Genomic DNA, 23924 nt, shown 5'->3' on the forward strand with positions numbered 1-23924 from the left:
AGATAGAGACAGCTGCAGAGGCAAGATATGCATTGCAAAAACAGATCAATTGGAATCAGTCCCATCCAAACGAAATTACATCACTCAATAACCTTCCTTTCAAGCCATTGAAGTCTTCTGGCCCAAATTTCTCTTGTCAAGTCACTGAGTTTTGCCAATGATTAAAGTATCTTGAAATTGCTTCGATAACATCAGGGACCTTGTTGTGACAAGGTCTGTAAATGCAGTCATTTAAAAGAGAAAGCTGGGTTTCATGTAGGGTATTGAGCGTATTGACTGTGTATTTTTCATGGGTTCTCAGAAGCTTGTATTCACAAAGACAGTACAGAGTGAAGGAAAATGACATATCCTATACAAAAGATTAAATAAAATATTGGTATCATATGTGAAATGGTTTCAGTTTTCCTCTGAAGTAGCTTGAAAATGTGTTCTTGTTTTGAAGTGGGCATAGAAGTACTCAAAGAACAGAATTCTGTCAATCAAGACAGTCAACATGTATATACAGTGACCAGCACTAAATGTTGTTATTTATGTTACCATAAATACTAGGACAAAGCAGGGCTCTTCTGTTCCATTGGTACCTCAGATGCTGTGGTCTTTTGTCCTGCAGATAACTTTTTTACGGGCTAATCAGTGTGTATATTAACAGATAGAAATCTGTAACTGTTCAGGAAGCATTTATTAATATTTATAACTTGAGCAGTACTGTGAAAATTAAAGTAATTAGCAATGTCTAGAATTATTGCTCATCTTTGTTTTTGGGGTCTGATTTGGAGTTTTTTCCCCCTCTAAAGAGCTCAGTCATTCGCTTAGTAGAGTTGCTGGCTACAGATTAATTTCTGAGATGAGATATGTATTTTTAAAATTCAGGCTATTACTTAGCATCTTTACCTTGGGAAAGTTATTTGCAAATACCCCAAATTCCTCTTTAGTCTTAGCAGACTTAACCTGGTGGGAGAGTCCTAATTTTTCAGAGTTGCTAAGGTACACTGAAGCAGCTTCTTGCCTTCAGACCCTTGAAGATAAACTGATTTTAGATTGTAGTTGAAAATGTATTTTTACTTGTGCCCAGTTAGCAGCCAGAAACATTGCCCTTAACCTGATGAAGGCAAGTATTAAAATGGCTAAAAAAGAACCAGGATCAAAACTGCTGACATAAGCATTACCTTTGTCTGTGATTTGCCATTTTCTGAGTCTTTTACATAAATGAAGAGTAAAACATATTGAAATAACTTGTGGGGTTTCTTGTCCCTATAGTCTTTTGAAAAGGAAATCTGCACATAGATCTTAGACACCTTCCCTTTACACAATATTTTCTTAAATGAGGAAACAGATGGACAACCATGTGTGGTAAGGGAGGAGGGAGGTTGGTGTGTTTCTTCCTCTTTGTACCAAAATTTGAAGGAAAGTGCTTTTTGTCCTGGGTTGAAGGAGAGCTGGGAGAGAACAACTCTTCTAAAGGACCAAATATGCAATTGAGAACCTTCCTGTTTAAAGCATCTATTATGGCTTTTTTCTTTCTTAATATTTGTTGCATCTGCTGGTAAGAGAGGAAGGCTGTTCAGTTTTGCTCGCCATCCTTATTTCAGATTTTTGTGCTCACTAAATCCTTTTCCTAAGTTAGGCTATAAATATAAGTTCAGCTATTGCAGACAACTCTGAGTACTACAGTGAGTAGAAATTTGAATGAATGTACAGGAATGGGAGCAGTTTTTTGTTGAGGAAGGGCTGGCAGATGGTGTGTAGGCATGGAAGAAGAGCAGAAGGAGAGACTAGAACAGGAGAAATGCCATTGAGGTGAGTGGTCTCAGGGCATTAGTCAGTCATCAGATGAGTTTGCTGTTGTATTACAGTAATGCAATTAACTACAACAATTACAAGCTATTATATTTATATATTCATATTCCTTTGTCTTTTAACAATATTTCACTTGCTAGAACAAAAAAAAAATTTCAATTGTTTAAATAAAGCCAGTAGTGATTCCTTAATTAATAATACTTCAAACATGAGAGGGGTGAAGATAACCCTAGAATGTGTAAAATAAATTATGTCAAGTTAAATTTTTAATAGAGTAGAAATGGAAAAATTGCCCAACTATTTAAAAAATCATTTCCCTTTAAATATATGAGTAAATATTCTAATATCTTTTAAATTTCTTGATATGTTGTTACCAATAAAAATTTAATACAAACAAATATTATAGGAATAACTAGTGCAGGTTACTAGCACTAGGTTACTTACACTTCCTACTTGATGTCTCTGTTCTTACAGCCTAACCTGAAGTGCTACAAAATATTAGGATCTTTTCTCAGTAGTTACAGGTTTCCTCTGAGATCCTTGTTTGTACTTGATTACTTTTATTTGTGAGCTTATTAAAATGTAACTGATTATTTTATTGGTTCAGCTGTGAAGCTGGTTTTTTATAAAAAAACATGTTTACATGGATAAAAATTTTATATAAAAATAATTTATAAATATAAATTTATATGTAAGTACAGTTATATGTAGTCATACATACATATATATGTGTGTGTATACACATATTCACATACTCACCTACTCCTTTTGAGGAACCAAAATAAAACCCCTAGTATCTGAAGTATGGATTGCTGTATTCCTGCCCAAACCTTACTATAGCCCAGATGGGGCAGCCTGTCATGTTCTGATGGCCTGACTGAAATGGTGCAGTTGCAATACTGACATTGCTGTGAGAGGGTAGAGGTGGCACAGAGACCTTCAGTTTATCTTGATTTTTTCTGATGCTACCCTTTAAGCTTCTGGATTTCAGTGTGCACCCATGTCAGCCTCACCCACTGAGGCTGTCAGAACAAAACTAGTTGCACTCAGTAAGGGAAGGAGATTGTAATGAGATGAGTATGAAGAGCATTTTGTCTTGCAGCTAAGCTTTTCTTCAGTTTTCTTAAAAAGTTCAAAATTGCACTGTAGATTGCAGTTCAAGACACGCAATTTAAAATTTCAATCGTCTCAAATAAGAGATGAAGTGAGAATTGGGAGTGGATTTTCATATGGTACTTCTTAGAAGAAGTACTCTCTAATTCTTAGACTCAAAGTCCTTATATTCAAAACTAAAATTCAGTTGCAAAGGATTTTTTGTTTGAACATGTGGCAACAAGATGGCTCCTGTTCATCAGACTGTTATATTTTATCAAAGTGTGACAGCAGTTTCTTTTTTATTTACAATTATACTTAAATGCATTTCAAATTAAAAAAAAACCCAAAAAACAAACAACAAACCACCAAATGTAGTGATGGAGACTTATTATCAGTCTTTTGTTCAAAATGTATCTGCTCAGCTTAAAGACAACATAAATACTTTCCTAATTAAAATCTCCTAATGCTCTAAGATACATTAATTTGCTGTATGGCAAGTACTTTAAAGAGTTTAAATTTATGGAATCAGGACTTTAAAATTGTATTGATTTTTTTAAAAAGTGATCTTGAAAAGTATGTATGTCATGAGTGTCAAAAGACAGGAAGTACGAGTAGGAAAAGAAAAAGTTGTGAAGGCTTTGGAATTACTGGCTCAAAGACATTTTTTCAGAAGTGACTAAAGCCTTTATGTGCTGAATTATTACAATGCATTTTGAAAGAAACCGTCCCTTACTTAGTCCTTCCTAAATCCTAAGACTTGTTTTCTTTCAAATGCTAATCTATAAAACAAGCATTTTTTAACATTATAACATAGTACCCATGTTTGTACTTGTAGTCAGTCTCATAGCTGCATTTCTGTGGGTTGCAAATCTGAGTAAAATGCTAGCTTTACAATGAAGTCTACTTGTATAAAATTGTTGCTTTCATGATTAAAAAAAAAGGAAAATTATCTTCTCTGTCTTGTGGTGGACTGCCTTTGTTCTTTGAGCTGTATTGAAAAAAAGTTATAAGTTATAAGGATGCTATACTTTACTCAGTTTAATGTTTTGACATTTAGAGACTCTTGAAAATTTGGTGTGGGTGTCTAAGTATTTGGATCTGAGCATACACATTGCTTAAATTTAGTGTGATATTAAAATGTTTCATAAGACAGAGGAGAGCTGCTATGATCTTTCAATGTTAATATTTTTTTCTTATCACTTTACTGTGTAGATACCCTTCATGAGACACAACTCTGCCACAACTCATCCTCGGAGGCAATCGTGGAAACCTTTTATAATAGGATTTTTAAATGTGGATAAAGCTCTCAATAGAATACCTAAAGTAAAGGAGAACAGCTACCTTGTCTCAACTATAAGCTTATTATGACAAAACATTGAGTTTGCTTGTCAGGCTTGGATAGAATGTAATTGATTGGTTTGTTATTTGGACTGACAAGGTAGTTAATTTGCCTGCATTTTTTTGCACTATTCAGGAACATTTTGTATGTGCATCGTTGAAAAATCCCGGATAAATGTCTTGTCAGGATTGTCCTATTAAGTAATGTCTCTTTCCCCTGTGCTTCGTTGGCAAATGATGTTATACAATGCTTGGATTCATTGAAGAGTGACAGAAGCCTGTGGGACTTAAATATTGTGTGTTCCTCTACGGTGATACTGAAAGAAATAAGCAATGGTTTGCCATCTGCCTGCCACTCTACTTATTTACAGTTTAATAAGAACATTTCTATATAGAACACTGTGTTGTACATAGACCTTACTGTAAAAAGGATTGTTTCCTTAAAAAAATAAATGTTCAGTGATAATGAGACCTGTAAAACACTTGAGACTTACTATTCTGAAGGAATAGATTTGCCATGGAAAAATTGATTTTATGCTTATTAGTATGAACTAATTGTTTCTGATTCCAGACACTTGAGTGAACAGAACTATACCTATACTTCTTTCTGAGAAATTTTTTAAAAATAAGAAAAAATGGAGTATGTGCAGGCATTTGTTTCATTTGGCTTACTTCTCTGGCAGTGTTCAGTACAAACTTATCTCCTCCCAATACAAACATGAAAGTGCTTTGTAAGTTGGGGAAGGAATGAAGAATTGATCACACAGCGTGACAGCTGAGATCTTCGTCTCCGTCCGTATATATCCTGGTAGATGCACACATAGTATTTTGATCTTCAAATGGTACAGATCCAGTTCTTAAATCTACAGTATCAGAGTGTTGACATCTTCATCGTTTTCATCTTGAACTTGCTCGGAAAAACTCTGCTCAAATGCAATCACACTTGTAACTTTATGACCTATAATCTTTGAATTTCTTGAGATATGGTGGGATTTGTCATCTATTGAGGCACGTTTCCATTTGAAAGTATTTTTTAAAATTTAAAAATTAAATGCTGTAATAAGTAATAGGAGAATATCCAAATTTATGTGTACTTATCTACAAGTCTTATCTTACCAGGGCATTTCATGTTTGAATATTATATTAAATAAAAGTACCCTGATGTCTAACACGTCGTTTCATTTTAAAAAGGGGGTGGGAGAATCTCAGAGTTAAGATTTTTGTTGGAACTATCAGAAATGCTTATCATTCTCTTTTGGCAAATACATACAAAGACACCTTAAAAATAAAGAGATTTGCACTAGGCTTAAAAATTAAGAGATTTGCACTAGGAAGTGGATGCGAATGCAGGAATTTGATCTTTGAGGATTCATGAATCCTTTCTAGGAAGAAAAGACCCAGATTTATTGACCATTTGTGCAGTATTCTGAAAGTAAAAGGTTGTGTCCAAATGCTGTGTAAGCAAAGGGGGAAACATGTTTGCCCATACATCATGCTGAGTTTATGGAAAAAAAAAAGAAAAAGTAATGTTTAATGGGATTTATGATCATTTATTAAACAAAAACAGTCTAGGTATTGTGGATAGGAGAGAATGATAAATGTGGCTTATCTTGGCTTTAGTAGGACTTTCAAAATAATTCTGTGTGTGATAGTCCTTTAAATAAGTTAGAGATTCTGTTAATTAAGCTGCAGTAAAATATGTAGCTGATTAGGAAAGTAAACCAGCTACCATGGACTCACTGTCAGATGATACTCAGCTCTCTGGGTTCCAGTGAAGCTGTCCTGGATTCACTATTAAAATATTTTTGTTAATTTTTGCTTTAGCATATTAGGTATGAAATAAAGCGTTTGGTTACATTTGCAGGTGATGACAGTAAGATGTGAAGAAGTACAGTGTTAGAATTTAAAAGAAAATTTTAAGAAAGTATTCAGAAAAGCATGCAGTGCAGAAAGGAAAAGGCAGATCACTGTGATTATGGTATCAGGAGTGACTTCAGAAAAAAAAAATCGTGGGGGATTCTGGCTCACAGATCACAGAACATTGATCAAACTGATCAAACCTGATACATACAGAGAGGGGTGCTGCATTTAACACATTGAGGTACTCCTAAATATTCAGAAGACCAGTATCTCACCCTTTGAAAAGTCTCAGCTAGTATCCTTTCCACTTTGGTAAAAAACAGGGAAAGTCCAAAGCATACTGAACTGGATGATAAGAAGAGCACAGGAGACATGAACAAAAATAGCTTAAAATAGTAATATTTCTTTAATTTAGTGAAGGTAGGAGATCTGTTAAAAAAGCCTAAATTAATTTAAAAATTTTAAAAAAGGAAGTTGCTACTAAGAAGGAAAAAAAAAATGTTCTTCAGAGTTGATCAGACCAAAAATAAGCTACATTGTATCAAGATGATTTAGCCAATAGAAAGGTTTTTTCTAATAACAATACTTGTACTAGAGGTTCTTTTTAGGGAACTTCTGTAATCTCTGCTATTGGAGGATTTTAAGGACAGATTAATGCATGTTAAATACTATTTCAAGTATTGTTGATATTTTCTTGGGCATGCTTGAAAACCTTAGTTGAATTCCTGCTGTATTTTTTATGGTTTTCCCCAGTACAGATACCTTGTAGAATTTTGTTCCGTCTCTTTCTCTCCCTTTTTTCTCTCTCTCTCCCCCTCTCTGTCTCTCTCCCCTCCAAAACATTAGGTTGAAAGCCAGATGCTAACACTTGATGTTTCACCTTTTGAAAGATATTTGATGGCAATATTCAAAACTATAATGGACTTTTCTAGTAGTTCATAAACAGTACACATTCAGTAGAGTAAATAGTCTGAACACCTGAGAGTGGCACTATAGATGCAATCATGTACTAGTAGAATATAACAAATGCAGCATTTGGTAATAGCTTCTTAAATTTTACACTTTTCAGTTTGTCAAAGGACTGTTTCAGTGTCTGTAACTGGTGTAGCATTCCTTTAATGCATTGTCTATTTATTATCTCTGAGTCATTGTCTTCACAGAAATTCTTAGTTTAAACATTAAAATTCTGTAAATAGAAGTCTGTACTGTAGCTGTATATTAACAAAAGCAAATGCATCTGAAGGAGTGTTCATAACATTCTATTCCACTTGTATATTTGGGCTATTAATGAATTTTGCAAACTAATTTCACAAAGCCATGTGTTGTGTGGTTTTGCAGTTCTGAGAGAGAGAGAAATTAATCTCTTGCTGAAAGAAAGCTGTTCTCATACAGGTATAGTAAGTAAAGTTTCTTTCCAACAGTCTTAGAATTCATTTTGTTAATGGAAACTTAAGTTTCATAAACCAAATTATTTGTAGACCATTCAGAAAAAATCTTGGCTACATAAGAATGACATACAATGATAGCCCTTTCAGATTCTTCCTTACCCATGAATAATCAGTGTTAGGTTTTTGGATATAAGGGGGGGGGGGGGGGGGGGGTTGATTTAGTATTAAAATAATAATTTTAATCAGTTAAATTAGTTAGGTCGCAATTTTGGGTTTAGCATAATAAATTAAGCTACACAGATGTCTGCCTAGATTAATGCTTGCTTTCTTTTGCTGTTTTGTGGTATAATTGATTTTTATTTTTTATTTTATTATTTGTTTTTATTAATGCCCTTGAGATTGGACAGAAATTTAAGTAAACAGGAGATCAGACAATTTCCTATCTCCCAAAGCACTTAGATACCTTATCATGAAACTGCTAGCTGAAGATCAGTAAGCTCATCATGCTTTGTCAGGCTGTGTGTCCATCTTGCCATACATGGCCTTCATCAGCAGTAGGTAGATATAAAAAACCAAATGCAATAGTCACCCCTCATCTGGTATAATCTTTCACCTGTCAGCAATAGCCATGGCCTCTCTCTTCCAGGCATAACAGAAGAGAGTGATAGTCTACTCTGTCATCTCCCATTATAAACTATGTAAATAAGAGATCTCCTTTTGTGTACTTGCATTGTACCTGGCATAATAAAAATTAGAAAGTGACTTTATTACTTGGTGTAGCACCATAGCATTATCCTTCCCAGAAAAGAGTATTTCATTTACCTAAATCAAAATTATGAAAATTGTGAAAATACTAGAATCCAGAAGTCTCTGAAGGACATCTGTTACAGCCACCCACTCAATGCATGCCTGACTGCAAAGTTAGATCTAACTTTGAAATTGGGTGAAGTTCCTTACAGTTTAATGTGGGTGAACTTTTAGCATCTGTGAAGATAGAGAGCCTTTCAGGATAACAAGTGCCTGTGTACCTGGATGAAGTGACATACTTGGGCTGTATCCTGGTCTGCTAATCAACCATTTATGCATATACAGTCACATAAGAATTTTAGTGCAGAAATGTGTCACACTCCTGGTGGTAAAATCACCTAAAGCTTGACTGGCCGATGTGAGAAGACTTCTTAAAACTGTTCTGTAGAACAGAAACTGTAAGATGACCACTGATTTTTATTTGTTAGGCCATTTATAGGCAAAGGAAAAAGTGTAGCAATCAGGAAAAGGAGAACCAACTTTTTCTGTTTTATACCTAATAGAGTATTATTATTTTTTCAATTTTTTGTCCAAGAATAAAGGAATAGATAAGAATTTAGGTCTTATATTTCAGAGTCTAAATATAGAACTGTATCACTTTTGGTTTCTGCTTGACTGTGACGTATCACAGCAAAATGAAAGTAATTTGTTTTGGAATTAATTGGGCAGAATTGAAGAGTTTCGGTGTAGAATTGTGGAGTAAGATACAATGTCATACCTTTGCTTATTTTCACTTTGTTTCAAGAAATGTCAAGCAAAAGATGAGTGTTATCCTTATATTCTATAATGAAAACATGCTACAGTTTTGGGCTCCTCCCTCATTAACTAGAATTAATGTACTTTTTGGACAGCATTAATAACAGTGCACTAAATAGAGGACTATACATTTATTTCACTATTAGATCTTGAATTTTACTGTTTAAATAAGGGCACAGGAAAGTGACTTCGTTGATGTGACATGTAAGAGTTGCTGCTGCAACCCACTACACAGTGTTCATTCCTGCCATGCAGAATTTATCACTCCTGTGGTCTGGTTGCATTAAGGTGTCACAGGAGCACTCCTCAGCTGCTCCAGGCTGAAGTAATTAATTTTGTTTCTAGAGTTTGAATTCACTTGAGCTACATTGATTTACTCTGGGTTTTTGGGAATGCTTGTGTGCTCCTTTCTATTGTGTATCGTACAGCTGCTGATACGAAACCAGGTGTTGACAGTGACTTACACTGTCATGGCTGGTTTTAAGTTACTCATCTGAAATCAAGAATGTGCTGCAATTTAAAATGAACCCCAAATCATGTCTACATCTGTTTGCAGTTCCAGAGTGACTCAGCACTTGGACACTGAGGGATTAAAAGGGAGAGAGATCAGTGTCTGAGAGGAAACCTCTGTTCTTCAGATGTCTCTTCCTAAGGTGCTAAGAGCCTTTAGTCAGAAATGGGGTCCAAAACAAGCCAGCAAAGGATGATGCTTATCAGTAGTTAGATCTGTGCAGGTGCTGGAGTAGCCATTAAGTGATATGCCTTCAGCAAGTGGGTGTATGTACATGCATCCCGCTGCAGTTCCTTTGGAGTTTAAAATTCTGGATTAGCTTCCTTCTAATTTTTTTCTGGCTAATTCTGAGTTTGTCAGAGTAAAGCTTATATGACAAATTCTCTACTTTTAATGGTGAGATATGTATCAATGTTTTATATCTTTTTTTTTCCATTAAAGTAAATCTTTCCAAGCTGTTGTGACAAATGGGGAGCAGTATATATATCTTGCAATTTTGTATTTTGTTCACCATGGTACCTCTTGGCACGACACTGCAGGCGGTGTGCAATGATGTGTACATAAGTGAGATTTTTCTGTAGTCTCTGAAGCATATTTGGAAAGTTGTATTTAAAGATTAGCTTATTAATGTTGTGTTTCAGGGACATGTAGGTAATTACTTTTACAGCTATAGATGGGTGATGCTGTCTCGTGAATGCAGAATAGGTTTCCTCGCTCTGGCTGAATCAGCTCTTTGTGGTTTTGGATGCTATTAACCAGTGACTTACAAATGTGCCAGTGGCGGGCGGGTTTTGCATTCACTGCTCCTCTGTACAAGCACAGGTCTTTTTCCCCAGTGCTTGCAGGAAGACTTCTGCAGGCCAACTGATAAGACTCCCTCCTGTGCAGGTAGATGCAATGTAATGAAATTGGATGTGTGTGCTGAGCTTTGTAAATAAAATGAGATTGACCCCAGCCATTATCTCATTTATCTCATTTACATTGTAAAATCAGTATCTGCACTATTGATTAGAGCATAATTAGTTAATTATGAACACGATAGGGCTTGAGCACAGCCAGCTGTACTGCTAAAAAAACTAATAAAAACAATCCAAGGGCAGGAGCAGATGGAGATCACTCTATTAAAGAACAAAGCAAAAGTATTTCAGGTATGGAAATCCCTAATCAAGCTTTCTTGCTGTGAAGATGCAGCTGACCATTCTATACTTCTTTAAGTAAAAAATGTTTGATTGGGTTTTTTTTTAATTTTTTTCTTATCATAACTACTTCAGAATTCTCCTTTCTTCTTCACACTCCATTTTCTCCGTATTTAGTGGGCATGTATCTATCCTCATTAATTGCTGGAATGAGGAACACAGTGATTTTTAATTTTGATGCATAAAGTAATTTCAGGCTTGTTATAACAGTGATAGTAAGCAATTACCTGTCAGCTAGAGGTAATTTAGGAGGTTAGGTTAGCTTGTCTTTGTGTGGAGCTCTGCTCTTATTTCCACAAAGTTTTCAGTACAGCAGCTAACCAGGCTGCTGAAGATGGCCCACCATTTAATGGCTTTTGTAAATCATGTGCTTCACCACAAAAATAGTTATCCACAAATAGCAGCAAGATAAAATATTTGCTAGTTTAAATTTGAACGTGTGACCTTGAATGCACAAAGATAAAAATTTCAACAGCCTGTAATATGGAGGAAGTGGCTTCTTTCCCTTTCCCCCCTGCCCATCCCAACAGTTTTGTTTGTCCTATTAAGCCATCTTCAGGATGGGAGGATGATTCTTGTAAATGACGGTGCCACATGACTCCTTTGGTCTGTAAGTGCTGGAATGTGATGGGTCTGTGAGAGCATTTACTGACAGGCTGTGAGACTGGCAGCATGACATCTTTTGTGACCCAGCAATTTCATTCTCTATAACTAAGTCAAAAATACACTGTATTTTGTGGCACTTTCTCATTTTCTGAATGTGACAGTGGGATTTCTATCATTTTTATGTTGCTAGACAAAAGAACACAAGTAATAGTATACACTTGAGGGATTAATCTTGTTTTATTAGTGCCATTTTAACTTAGGTGTAATGTTTGCTTTTGGAATTAGCGATTAAGAATGCCAATTTTTTTTTTTCACTGTGGTGTGTGTAAGTTTCACATTTTGTCCCCAGTCAGTCTCAGCAGACGATGATTGCCAGACAGCTAGAGCATCATCTTTAACCAAGGTACAGTGGTAATCATCCATTTTCCCAGCATCATGTTCTGGGAACTTCAGAATCAGTGCATTTCTGTTTTCCAGTACAGAATTCATATTCCAGTAAAAAGCAGTAGGAAGCAATTTATTTATATGTATATTTATTTATTTATATATAATTTAAAAATATTTGGTATACTTAGGCTTTTATCACCATGCAGCTTTTTATGTTTTGATATCTGAAAATACTCATTTGCATTTCCTCAGCTGTGTAGATGAGGATAGAAATTATTAGTATCTGAAAACCTTCATATGGATATTTTCAACTCATTCTAGGAAAATGCAAATTTTCTTCTATCAAACTAAACACTCTGAAGTGATAAAAATTGATGACAATAAATATTAAAAACATTGCACTTTAGAATGATATTTAATTTCACAATGTCATGGTTATTTCAACCCTGCTTTGCAAACTCCCTCAGCAAACTCTGAGGAAACATGGCTGAAAGTGCAGTCAGAAGTACCACATTCTAGATAAAAAATGGTAAAAATGTAAGGGATGCCAAAATGTGATTTTAAAGAGGAAACATTTTCTTTTGAACATAGAAACATATCAAGCAATTACTTCATAAGAAAAAAAGAAAAATCTAAATTGACACTGTTTAAATCATATGTAGATTAAACTCTGAAAATACTCTAAGTCAGCCAGAAATAGTATGTTTCTTTATTTTCAGTTACTTAAGAGGATCCTTAAGTTTACGTGAAGGGAGTTCTGATAAGCACTGCTCAAGTGCAAGCCCTTACATGCATAAGATTCCAGATATAGATATAGGTTAGTAAAAATATACTCCTTTACAGATGAGAACATTGAGGCTCAGAGGAGGCTTAATCTTTTGCTGAAGGTCACATACACTGTTGGGATTTAGGAGTGTGACCTATCCCATCTCCTGTTCTCAACCTTTTTATTATTTTAATAGACCTTTCACAGGAAATAAAACTACATGTATTCCTGATTTTAAGTAATATATTTAAACATTAAAACTCCTCTGTCTTTAAAAACTGAGAGTGGTTTTCTATTTTAAGTGTTTGCTTTGTGTGGAGTGAGATTGAGTCACTGCTAAGCAATCCTAAGGATATATATTGCTATATCTTATTTTCAAAAATTTATCAAAACCATGTCAGTCCAGTGTTGAATCTTGTGTATAGTCAGATTATTGCTTTTGATTTCTATTTAGCAGGAAACAGTACATGCCATACCCCTACCAGTGCTCATGTGTTACCTGTAACTGCTAGCAAGCTCAGCCTTGGCAGCGAGGACAAAGTATTCACTGAAGTTAAACATTCATAATTGAAAACAGTTCCTTGTTTTTATTGGGAGACTAATCCTTGCAGCAGTCACATTTTGTTCTATTAATGCAGCAGTATGTGCTGTTAGTTGAATCCTCTTCCTGTGATGCACTGTCTGTTTTGTTGATAAACAGAATGTTATGTCCCTCTGTCTTTGATCTGATGATGCCTGTGCCATGCTATTACTGCAATTTTTGGACATTTTTCTGTTTACACATACCATAGAGGAAAAATTGAGTAGCCAGGAAAGCAGAGAAAGAGAGTGGGGGGGAATTTCTTTGAAAATTTTGATTTTTAAACATAAACTCTTTCCTATTTTTCAGTCATTTATATTGGCTTTATTCAGAGTTTAAGACTGTGTAGTGAACAGACTGTTGCAAAGTAAATTTGAAAAAAGCTTTCTTTTTCATACAAAGGAATACAGGGGGATATGCAAATAAAGAGAAATTCAGTAGGGTATATGAAAACCTCTATAATTTGCTTTAAAAAAAATCTTTCTCATTTTGAGCCTATTATTATTCTGATTTAAAAATCCCTTTATGAAGCACTTGTTCTACTGTAGTATTTTTTCTATTTGTGGTACATTAAAAGTAGGTTAACAAGAGCTATGCTGTATGTTTTGAGCTTTTTGTATGGACTATGCATAGTGCAAAACACTAAGGAAGGGTTTATTAAAGAAGAATATAAATTTGTTGTGTGTACAGAAAGCACTTTTATAAGTGAGAGATCACAGTGAAATCCTTTTAAATTAATGCCCTTTCCAGAAAATTCAGTGTGAATGAGAAAATATTTTGTACATTTGTTTATCAACCACATAATCCTGGTGTAAAAAATGTAATTCATCACTGTAAATTATACTTGAGTTAGTTAATATGTGGGTGACTTTTTCACAAAGCTTTTCTTGAAAAACAACATGTGCAAAACAGTATCTTAAAACTATGAAAAAATAAATATTGTCACTGTCTAAAAAAAGTTAAAATCTCTGGGGAAAAAAAGGCAGTGAATGACACTGAATTATCTAAAAATGTAAGCAATTTTTTTCATTAATTTACAAGTCTTTGAAATGTTGTCATTTATATAAGATGATGACAAAGGTGATATATGAGTGTCTGCATCAGGATATTCCAGATTAAGCAGAACCTACTTGAAGTGGCTGTTTAAAATTACCCCTGATAGAAAAGAGATTTTCTTTATTATGATAATGGACCAGGAAATCTTCTGCTGAGAATTGCAGGGAAGCTCAATCTGAAATAGTACAGAAGTACCATTTAATATAAATATGTATTTTGTTTTTCTCTTGCAGATGTGATGAATGCAGGCTTTGCTACCATTTTGGCTGTCTAGACCCTCCCTTGAAAAAGTCTCCTAAACAGACTGGCTATGGATGGATTTGTCAGGAATGTGACTCTACATCCTCCAAAGTAAGTTAATGCACCCTAAAAATAGTTGAAGTATCCTGGTTTTCAGAGTTTTACTTAGTGTATGGAGTTTTTTATGAAATGATGTGCATAGGTTTGTTCTGGTAGAAGGTCATAAAACAAAGATTTCCGATTCTCTTCAAAGTAAGTACGAAAAAACCCAGATCATATGCAAAATGGAAATCTTCTCAATCAGTAAAGAAAATTTTACTATGCTAGTTAAATGCTTGTTTTTGATGTGCTCTCTGTGAGAAAGGTGTGAGTACAGATACTGTATCAGCATTGATAATATTGACAAGAAAAGGTATTTCAGGAGTACTACAGAATACAAACCTCTAAGGACAGAGAAAATGCATGTGTTCTCTAAACAAAGGAATGTGATTTGAATTACTAAATCTTTTTCTTTCACTGAAAATTCATATGAAGGTTATCAATACCTTATATTGATTGGCATGCCTTGTTCAAATATAACATTGTAAAACTAGATTTTTGACATGGATTAGCTCTTTAATAATACTGAAAGTAATAGTATTCTTTGAGGGTACTAACTTTTCAAAACATAAAGATTTTGATTCTTTGTCTGCACAGAAGCTTCTTTAGCACTGGCATTCTTTTCTGTCATCACCATAATCTCTGAAGAGGTACTTTCCAATTTGTTTCATAAGTGTATTTATACATCTCATAAGCATATAAATGCATCTGATACCTCAGTGTAAAAACAAGAGTATTCTAAATGTCTTCAAGATTTTTTATGTTGCTGCCCCTTTGTTTGTATTTCTGTGCAGAGAATCTTTTACCTAGTAAGGGCCTCAGTATTTGGATACACAGGGACACAGCTGTGATGAGATGTTCTCATATGTTACTTGTCAGCATTCTTGGATACCTAAACTCTGTCATGCATTTGCTTTTAAGATTGGCACATACGGAATGTTCAGGGAGTGGTACCATTTTTTGGCTTGCTAGTGTCCCTTTGCAATTGCAAAAATATGTTATTCAGTTTCCCCCTGGGGGATTAATCAAATTGTTCTTTTGTAAGGAGGTAGGGAGACAGACACAGGAAATTAGCTGTCCACTACAGTTTGGACATCAAGCAATCTTTCTTGAATACCACTTCCATGCAAGAGACATTCCAAGAGTGAATTAAAACTGTTATTGAATTTCTGTCACCTGCTTTAACTAAAATGGGGTCCTGATAACATGAGTTAAAATCTTGCATCTCTTGTATTCTTGACTTGCAAGTAAACAGAAAAATCCAAAGGCTTGTAATTTCTAGTTGTGTTTTTCTGGAGATTAGTACATCGTGTATCAGGTACGATTTTTTAGCTACTTTATGAGTTAAATTAATTATGATGGACTTCACTTCTTGCAGGGTGTGTGTTAATTTTAAGGTGTGTTAAAAACTAGAATGTTTTAAAGAGTAAACAAAAATTTTTAGTAGAATGATTACACATTTTGTGTTAATCAGTGATTATTACAAATTTTAAAATTGTTCTTGTGTCTGATCTTCATTCATAAAGATTTTTAATGAGTAAATCTAAATAAAGTCTCTTGCACTTTCAAGTACAGGCAAGTGGAATTGCATTTGAGGGAATATGTGATGAATATGAAAGATACTGAAAAAATTGTCTTATGGGGACTCCTTGTGGTTTTGTTTAGTCACTTTCATGTAGCTTTTCTAAAAAGCTGTGCAGAGAAATTATTCTGATAAAGCTGTATTGCCCTATATGTTCCCCAAAGCCTTTTTTGGTAGCTTTTTTCTGTTTTATACTATGCAGTGTAATAAATTCAAAAAATATGATATCAAATTTAACTCCTTTCAGCCATAATGTGAGTTTTTAAAGGATTAGGGCTTTGTCTTGTACTTCATAATTTTCAAATTCTTTGTTCTGCATGGCTTTAGGATTGTGGTTTGTATATCTGTGATTTTTCACAGCCAGGAGGAGCTGATATGATAAGGCTTTTTCTACCCCTCCTCAGAGGGAGTATTCCCTCAAATGTATGCTTGGAGCTCAGAAGTGAAGAGGTGTAGAGAAAGTTGAGTCATTTCCAGCACTCTGCCTGACCTGTGGATGAATTGCAAACCTGAGCTACTGATGATTTCAGTCTCTCAGTCACGCACTGCATCCAATTTTTGATGTGTCACAGGGAAGTTACTAGTATAGATTATAGCAGCAAAATGGGATTGAATTTTCTGCTTTGGCCAAGGAGACTATTGTTTAGTTTTCATTCTTTTGACTTTGTTCATCTGTTTTGGTTCAGTTTAAATCACTTATAATACACGTTTTAAAATTCCCCAACAATATATCTTCATTAGCACTATGAGGCCTTGAAAAGAATTGGAAGGTAAATGACACTGTTTCAATAACAAGAGAGATCATAGTGCTGAGCTTATAATGGCTGTTAGTTTTTACTTAATTATGAAGTTCAATTTTAGATGTTCAGGAAAAGTTGCATTCTGCTGACACCAAATAATGCTATTTTATTTTCAGATTTTGCCAAGCACTTGCAGGTGTCAGCAGTTCCAAGGCATGTAATTTAGCAGTTATAAACATGTGATTTAAATTGTTATCTAGCACAGACATTGGACATGCTACTTCCATTTTGCTCATCCTAGTTGCAGGACTCTCCAGCAATCGTGTCAGTTTTTCCACCAGCATAGCATATTCCCATATTACCCTGCCTGTCAAATAATAGACAGACAGTGTCTTTGCTGTAGGGCATGAGGGCAACAGCTTCTCTGCTGGTAATACTTGCTGTCACTTCTTTGGAATGGGTGATGCTCACTACTAAGGTCTGACAAGCTCTCTCATCTCAAAAACATTGTAGATTTTGTTATATCACCTGAAAGCTGAAATAAACTTATCGGGTCTCAATTTCTATAACACTGTCCATTCACCCTGCAAAGGGACTGCAGTGCACTTTCAGGACTGCCAAACAGCACTGTAAATCATTATTTTCCTGGTATTTTTTATTAGTGGCATTCAGGCTTAATGTAGACACTTGTTTCAACTTCTTTTAGTTGAATTTAAGATAAATAGAATGTAAACCAAATAATTCAATATCATGACATGGTAATATTTGGTAAGAATAAATGTGGTGTGACCATTTTTTCAATTGTGTACAGTAAGATCTTACTATGAGGTCTCATTATTATTAGATGAGGGCTTCTTTCTATTGCCTTCCAGTGAAAAAATACTGTTTGAAATATGTCCTCCAATTTTAAACTTCAGCAAGGACCAAGACAGTAAGGAGTTTAAACATATTATCATGGTGGTTACACTGACCATGCTAGCTAAGTTTCTATCTGCTCATCTTTGCATGTAATCTGTTTTGCAAAACACTGCAGGGTGTATGTGTCAGGTCATTATTTGAGTGCTGCAGGATCAGCTGCCTCATCTCTAGACTTCTGTTTAGTTTCCTTTTATCTCATTTCTTTACTGTACCGCATTTTTTCAGTGGAAATAAATTGTCAGTATACATGTCAGCACAGAATTCTCATCTAAACCCCTCAGGAAATATTTTCTGGAACTGCAAATACACAACACACCAAACCTGGCAAGTAATATATTTTTGTACACATTTTGTGTTCAAAAGAAATCATGGATGATTTTGCTTATTAGCCAGGTAGAAGCATTTCTTTGGGTATATTTTGCTTTCACACAGTGAATATGCAAATGTATTTGGACACTGTAATATTACATGATTAAATGTTTGAAATAATATTTTAAGTTTAAAAGAATTTTTAATATGTTAAATGTATTTCAAACCTTTAAATTTGATCAGATGAAAAGAAGAAGTGCACACTTCAATTCCTGTAGTCCATGGAATTTTATTCTAATCAGAAACAAAGCTGGTGATTAAGAAAGTCTGTGAGGAGTGCAGAAGTGTCTGATCTACTCCTGCATTGTGCAGGTGCCAATCTCAGTATGGTTTATGGAATTTTATCTTTTTCACTATGACTTTTCCCCAAACGTGGGAAGCATTTCCTCACACATGTAGTTTCACACAAGTGTGTTGAAATTAAACAATGAACCCAAAGACATAACATTAACCTCCCAAAATTTAGGAAATACTGAAGTTGAGGTGGCATGCAGTGCTTTAAGTGCTTTTTTGGCTATGTGTGACTTTGCAGCCTTTAATCACTTCATGCTATGATTTTTTAATTTTCTTTCATAAGATCCCTGCCTTTTCTGATTTAGCTGTTGGGGGTCACTAAAAGGGATTAATTTGGGTTGAGAATTAGGAGAAAGTCTGTCTTTAAGGTTTGTAAGGCATGAGAACTAAAGCAATCAGAACTGGGGAAAAAAAGGAGTTTGACCTTATGTTTGAAGTAGTTGAGTTGTTACCAACAAATTGAATTTTATCTTTGTCTCACCTCAGAGCTGCTGTGAGTGCTAGGCAAAATTAACATTTTCAAATGTTTGCTAATTTTTTCTCCTCATTTATTCTTGCCCAATTTGGATCCTTGGCCAGCTTGTAAAAATGCTGAATTCTCTGAGCTGAAGTGGGAGACAGTGTGTATGTATACACAAGAAAATCCTGTTTGAATGTAACAGATGAAGTTGGCATGCAGTAGTAATATAGTGCTTAATCATGCCCTAAATATGTTTTACATGTGCTTATTTTATCATTCAATACAATGCAATTTTACATAGTTATATCTAAAATACATTTTAAAAAATATGAAAAAAAAATCTATACAAGTTTTTTGAATTAATTCAGACTTGCTTCAGTTACATATTCTGACAGAGGATGGCCCTCGTTTTGTCACCTTAAATCACAGAGATTGTTGCACCTTCTTTTGAGGACAGAACATAGAAGCAAATGTACTGCCATCATAGAACCCAGCATTGCAGCTGAAAAATGATAAAAGAATACTCCTAATAAATCTGCTTGCTGCTTCAAGCAGAACATAATATAATGGGAAAAAATGTTCAGTTTCTATGCAACATTTTTCAGCCAGAACTTAGGAGTATTTTAAGGTAGTTTACAGAAAAATTACATAGTGAAATTCACTAACTGTATTTGTCTTCTACAGATGTGACTATTATGATCTATGTTATGATATGATCATAAAGAATGATAGAGTTAGACATTTTTGTGTTTATTTATATATTTTAAAGTTTCTTGAGGAGAGTTTAATTAGCAGTTTGGTTTCTTGTGTGACGTAGAAAGAAAGATGTTTTTTAATATAGCAACTGGATAATATTTGATTATTTTGAAGTCATTGTTGTCTTCCTAGGTTTGTGAGGAGCAGTAAAACATTGTCACTGGAGTGATTTCCATAAAATTGAACAAGAGAAAATAAACCAAATCTGCAAGGCCATATGAAAATTTAACAAGTCCTTACACCACTTATGCCCTGTTTTAAGAACTTAGCACAGAAATGGGTTTCAGTACCAAGATGGTAAAAAAAAAGGTGAACTTTTAGTGTATTGCAATATCACCTGGCTGAAGTATCGCCAAATGTGTTTTAATATTTGCTTCGCAGGTATCATATTAAAAAAAAAATGAGTTGGCACAGCCTCTGTTATTTTCTGGCAAACAGGTGCAATACATCTATGTAATGAATAATTTATACCATAAAATGTTCCAAAAATAATCAGCCTTGAAATTAACTTAAGTTGGGACTTGATTTATGAATAGTGAATAAGTTAGTTGGTAGTAAATCCCCAAATTAATCCAAAACCTCAGATGCACTTAGTTGGCAGAAGATTCACATTGTCTAGGTGGGAGGCTTAGGTTTTCATCAAAAAAAAAAAAAAAAGAAAAAAATGGTTAAGCACTGGAAAGTATTAGTGGAACAGATGGTTACTTTTAGTATTTTAATTTTTCTCTGCATCAAAATCAATTTTACCAGTTCAAATATTTCCTGGTGCTGACTGCCAGATCCTCATCATCGGCTTCTAGTGCTTGTACTTTTTGGGTGCAGCTTAACTGTATTAAATAAATGGCCAGAAAATGAAAAATACAATTATAGCATTGTCTTCCACATGAAAAAACATTGTCTGAAAAAATCTCTCTTTGAAGGATGGTAGTGCAGCTAATACCAGCCAGATGTTTGAAAAATGAAGAAATTGGAATATAGGGCTATTTTTTAAAATGTATTATTATTGTTTCAAATGCAAAACCAAATTTCTGATTCTGAAAGATAACACTGGGATAGATCAAAAAAGTAATGTAAAAATAAATTGCCAATTAGGAGTGCGAAGTAAAATACATAATTTTTTTTTTTTTGCATTAAACTTTGACAAAAAAACCAGCAGTTAAAATAAACCTGCTAAGAGTCTCTTTTCCCTGTGGTATGTTCTTAGAAAATTGAGATTTCAATATGCACTGCAGTTTTAAATTACACTTTTTTGGAAAAAAAAAAAAAAAAAGAAAAAGAAAAAGAGTCATTTTAGTGGCACTTGGTCCAAAAAAAGGAAGAAATCCCTTGCTGCTTACCTTCATTTGCTCTTTTTCATAAACAACCCAGCAATACAGAGTTTTCTCCAAAGCTGAAAATTTGCACAATGTTCTTTTGTCTTAGTGTGAGAGCAGTAGTTCTTCACAAGCTGCTCCATCCAGCTTGTGTCCCTCTCCACGGGGTGCAGTCCTTCAGGGTCAGACTGCTCCAGTGGCTCCCTAAGTCCTGCCAGCACACCTGCTTCAGACTGGGCTCCTCTCTCCACGGGGACACAGCCCCTGCCAGGAGCCTGATCCAGCACAGACTTCCCACAGGATCACAGCCTTCTTTGGGCATCCACCTGCTCTGGTGTGGGCCCCTCCATGGGCTCTGGGTGGATCTCTGCATCCCTGTGACCCTCCATGGGCTGTGGGTGGATCTCTGCATCCCTGTGACCCTCCATGGGCTGTGGGTGGATCTCTGCATCCCTGTGACCCTCTATGGGCTGTGGGTGGATCTCTGCATCCCTGTGACCCTCCATGGGCTGTGGGTGGATCTCTGCATCCCTGTGACCCTCCATGGGCTGCGGGGGCACAGCTGTCTCACCATGGGCTGCACCATGGGCTGCAGGGGAATCCAGCTCAGGCACCTGGAGCACCTCCCACCCCTCATTCTGCACTGACCTTGGTGTCTGCATGTTGTTCTTCTCACTCCTTTCTCCAGGTGCTGTTGTGCAGGTTTTTCCTGCTTCTTAAGTACATTATCCTTGAGGCATCACCACTGTTGCTGATGGGCCCAGCCTTGACCTGCAGTGGGTCCCTCTCGGAGCCAGGTGGCGTTGGCTCCATCAGATGGAGGAGAAGATTCTCACAGCTTGTCACAGAATCCACTCCTGCAGCCCCCCGCCCTGCTGCCAAAACCTTGCCGCACAAACACAATACAAAAATGAAGCAAATTTATTTTTATGAGGCTTTGTATTATACAAATCAAATTATGACTGAGGTAGTTCTACTTTTCAAAAGTTGTCTTGATCATTTTGCTTTGTTGTGATGAAAAATACTGAAGTAAAAAGCTGGATGACTGAAATTAGAAACAAACTTGTTCATTAACTATTGCTTTGGTTAAAATACACACCCAAGTCCAATTGCCAGTGGAACATTTAAGAGGTACCTGATTAATATAATTAATATAATACTTAATATAATACTGGAAACAAATCATAAACAATATAGAGGTTGTACATTTTTAATGCATGTAATCTAAACATACACAATCTAATATTTAAATGACTAAAGCTCTAGTTTATGTATAATAAATATTACTTACTCTAAGGCAGTGGATAAGGAAGCAAAATCTCTTCATGGGCAGCTGTTCAAAATGCTGCTGCTACTCTGTACCTTCTTTAGGTTAGGCTTCTAAGAAAATCTGCTTACAGTTATGGTTTATCTGGGTAATAGCTCTGCTGCTGAATCGTGACTTACTCTTCCTAAGCCATGACAAAATGAAATTACAGCCTATGTGGCCTGTTGCTGTAGTACTGAGTGGCAAGAAATCTCTGCTGGGAGCTAGCTGCAGTTGGGAAAAATCCAGAAATCACCTAGTGTCATGATTTGAAATAAAGCCACCTAATGTGGTTTTATGCTAACGCAGCGTGAGAGAATAAAAAAACAAAACCAGTATTTGAGCTCTTAGCAGCACAGCACAACAGGAAGATTTTATACATCCTCTTTGGTGTGCACCTATGCATAATCTCAAAGAATGTGAGAAGGTTGAAAGAGGAGTGGTATATAGGAAGGGCAAAATAAACAAGGTTACTCTCATCTTACAGAACTGTAGGCTTTCTCTTTCTTGCTTGTGAAATTTGATTTCTAGATATGTACAATATTGGGAAGCATTGTGACAGTGAATTTTGTATATTGAAGATGCTATATTGAAATGTAAAAGACAGGAAATACTCTTTTTAATACAAATTTTCTCTATTTTACATTCCTTTTCAAGTGAAGTCACAAAAGGAAGATTCCTATGTGTTACAGTTGCTTCATGGTAGCTTCCCAAGAATCATAGCTTACAGCACTGATGTACATTCAGATTTACTTTGTCAATCCAGTTTTCTTCCTACTTCTTGAGTTCATAAAATAAGGAGCTCTTTGGGTATTAATAATTAGGGACTTCATGCTGACAGTGGAGCCATAAACAAATTTAGCAATAAATTGTAATTGATCATCACTACTTTCAGTTAATAATCAGTTTGGAAATTTAGATTGTTATACTTAGTTAGTAGAATGTGTTGAATTGGGTAATGTCTGGAAAAAAGTATGACTAAAAAGCTTGTGACTTGAATTTTTTAACCTTTTGGGTCTTGATTAAATTATTGGGTTAGATGAGATAGGCTTCCAGGAGAGCAGTATGAACAAAACCCCCACATTTCCATTGTGAGTAATCTTGTTTGATTTGAATATTCATCAAGAATTAAGCAGTCAACAGGAGATTGCAATGTGTGTGCTTTGCAATGACATAAACAGGGACTCCTGATGTGCTAAGGTATGTCTGGAGGCTGGTGGCATCCTGTTGCACCCTAATGTTGCAAAGTGCTGTTCTGTTTCTTCCAGATTTCTGAGATAAATTTCTTAACCTAGGAATATATTTCTTGTCTTATGTTTTACATAGAACTAGAAGGTAGGTAATTAAAGAAGAATTATATATTTTAATTCCTCATTAATCCAGCTTTATTACCTTGCAAATTATTTTAGCACATCACCTGTAATCATATTCTGTATGACAGAAGAAGACTTAGATCTTTAATTGTTAGTCTATGTATAAGATTTGAACATATTATCATAGTTACCCAATTAAGTGCTTATGTTTACTCTCAAGGTTGATTTTATTTTCAAGTCTTTCAAAGAAATGTAGCCATATATGTCACTTTAAGCAATGTGTCACTCATCAGTATAAATTGCTAATGCTGCCTGGGCAAAATCTAATCATATTGAACAAGGAAAGAGAAAAGTGAGGGGGAAAAACCAAAAAAAGTGCCATTTTACGAAA

At 35.1% G+C, this 23924-nt stretch overlaps 1 protein-coding gene across 5 annotated transcripts in view; it reads left to right on the top strand.

Annotated features, from left to right (window-relative positions):
• The window catches only part of PHF14 (PHD finger protein 14), a 162427-nt gene that overhangs the window by 91769 nt on the left and 46734 nt on the right, over positions 1-23924 (top strand). For 4 of the 5 annotated variants that reach the window (XM_071429085.1, XM_071429086.1, XM_071429083.1 and 1 more), the window contains one exon: positions 14377-14494. In XM_071429085.1, coding sequence (XP_071285186.1) covers positions 14377-14494 — 118 coding nt within the window. Of the gene's footprint in view, positions 1-4104; positions 5400-14376; positions 14495-23924 lie in introns of those variants that run through there. The other variant, XM_071429087.1, reaches the window with a different exon arrangement.

The sequence above is a fragment of the Agelaius tricolor genome, unplaced genomic scaffold, assembly GCF_023055355.1.
Source record: "Agelaius tricolor isolate 1412-34295 unplaced genomic scaffold, bAgeTri1.0.p SCAF_6, whole genome shotgun sequence".
Classification (NCBI taxonomy): domain Eukaryota; kingdom Metazoa; phylum Chordata; class Aves; order Passeriformes; family Icteridae; genus Agelaius; species Agelaius tricolor.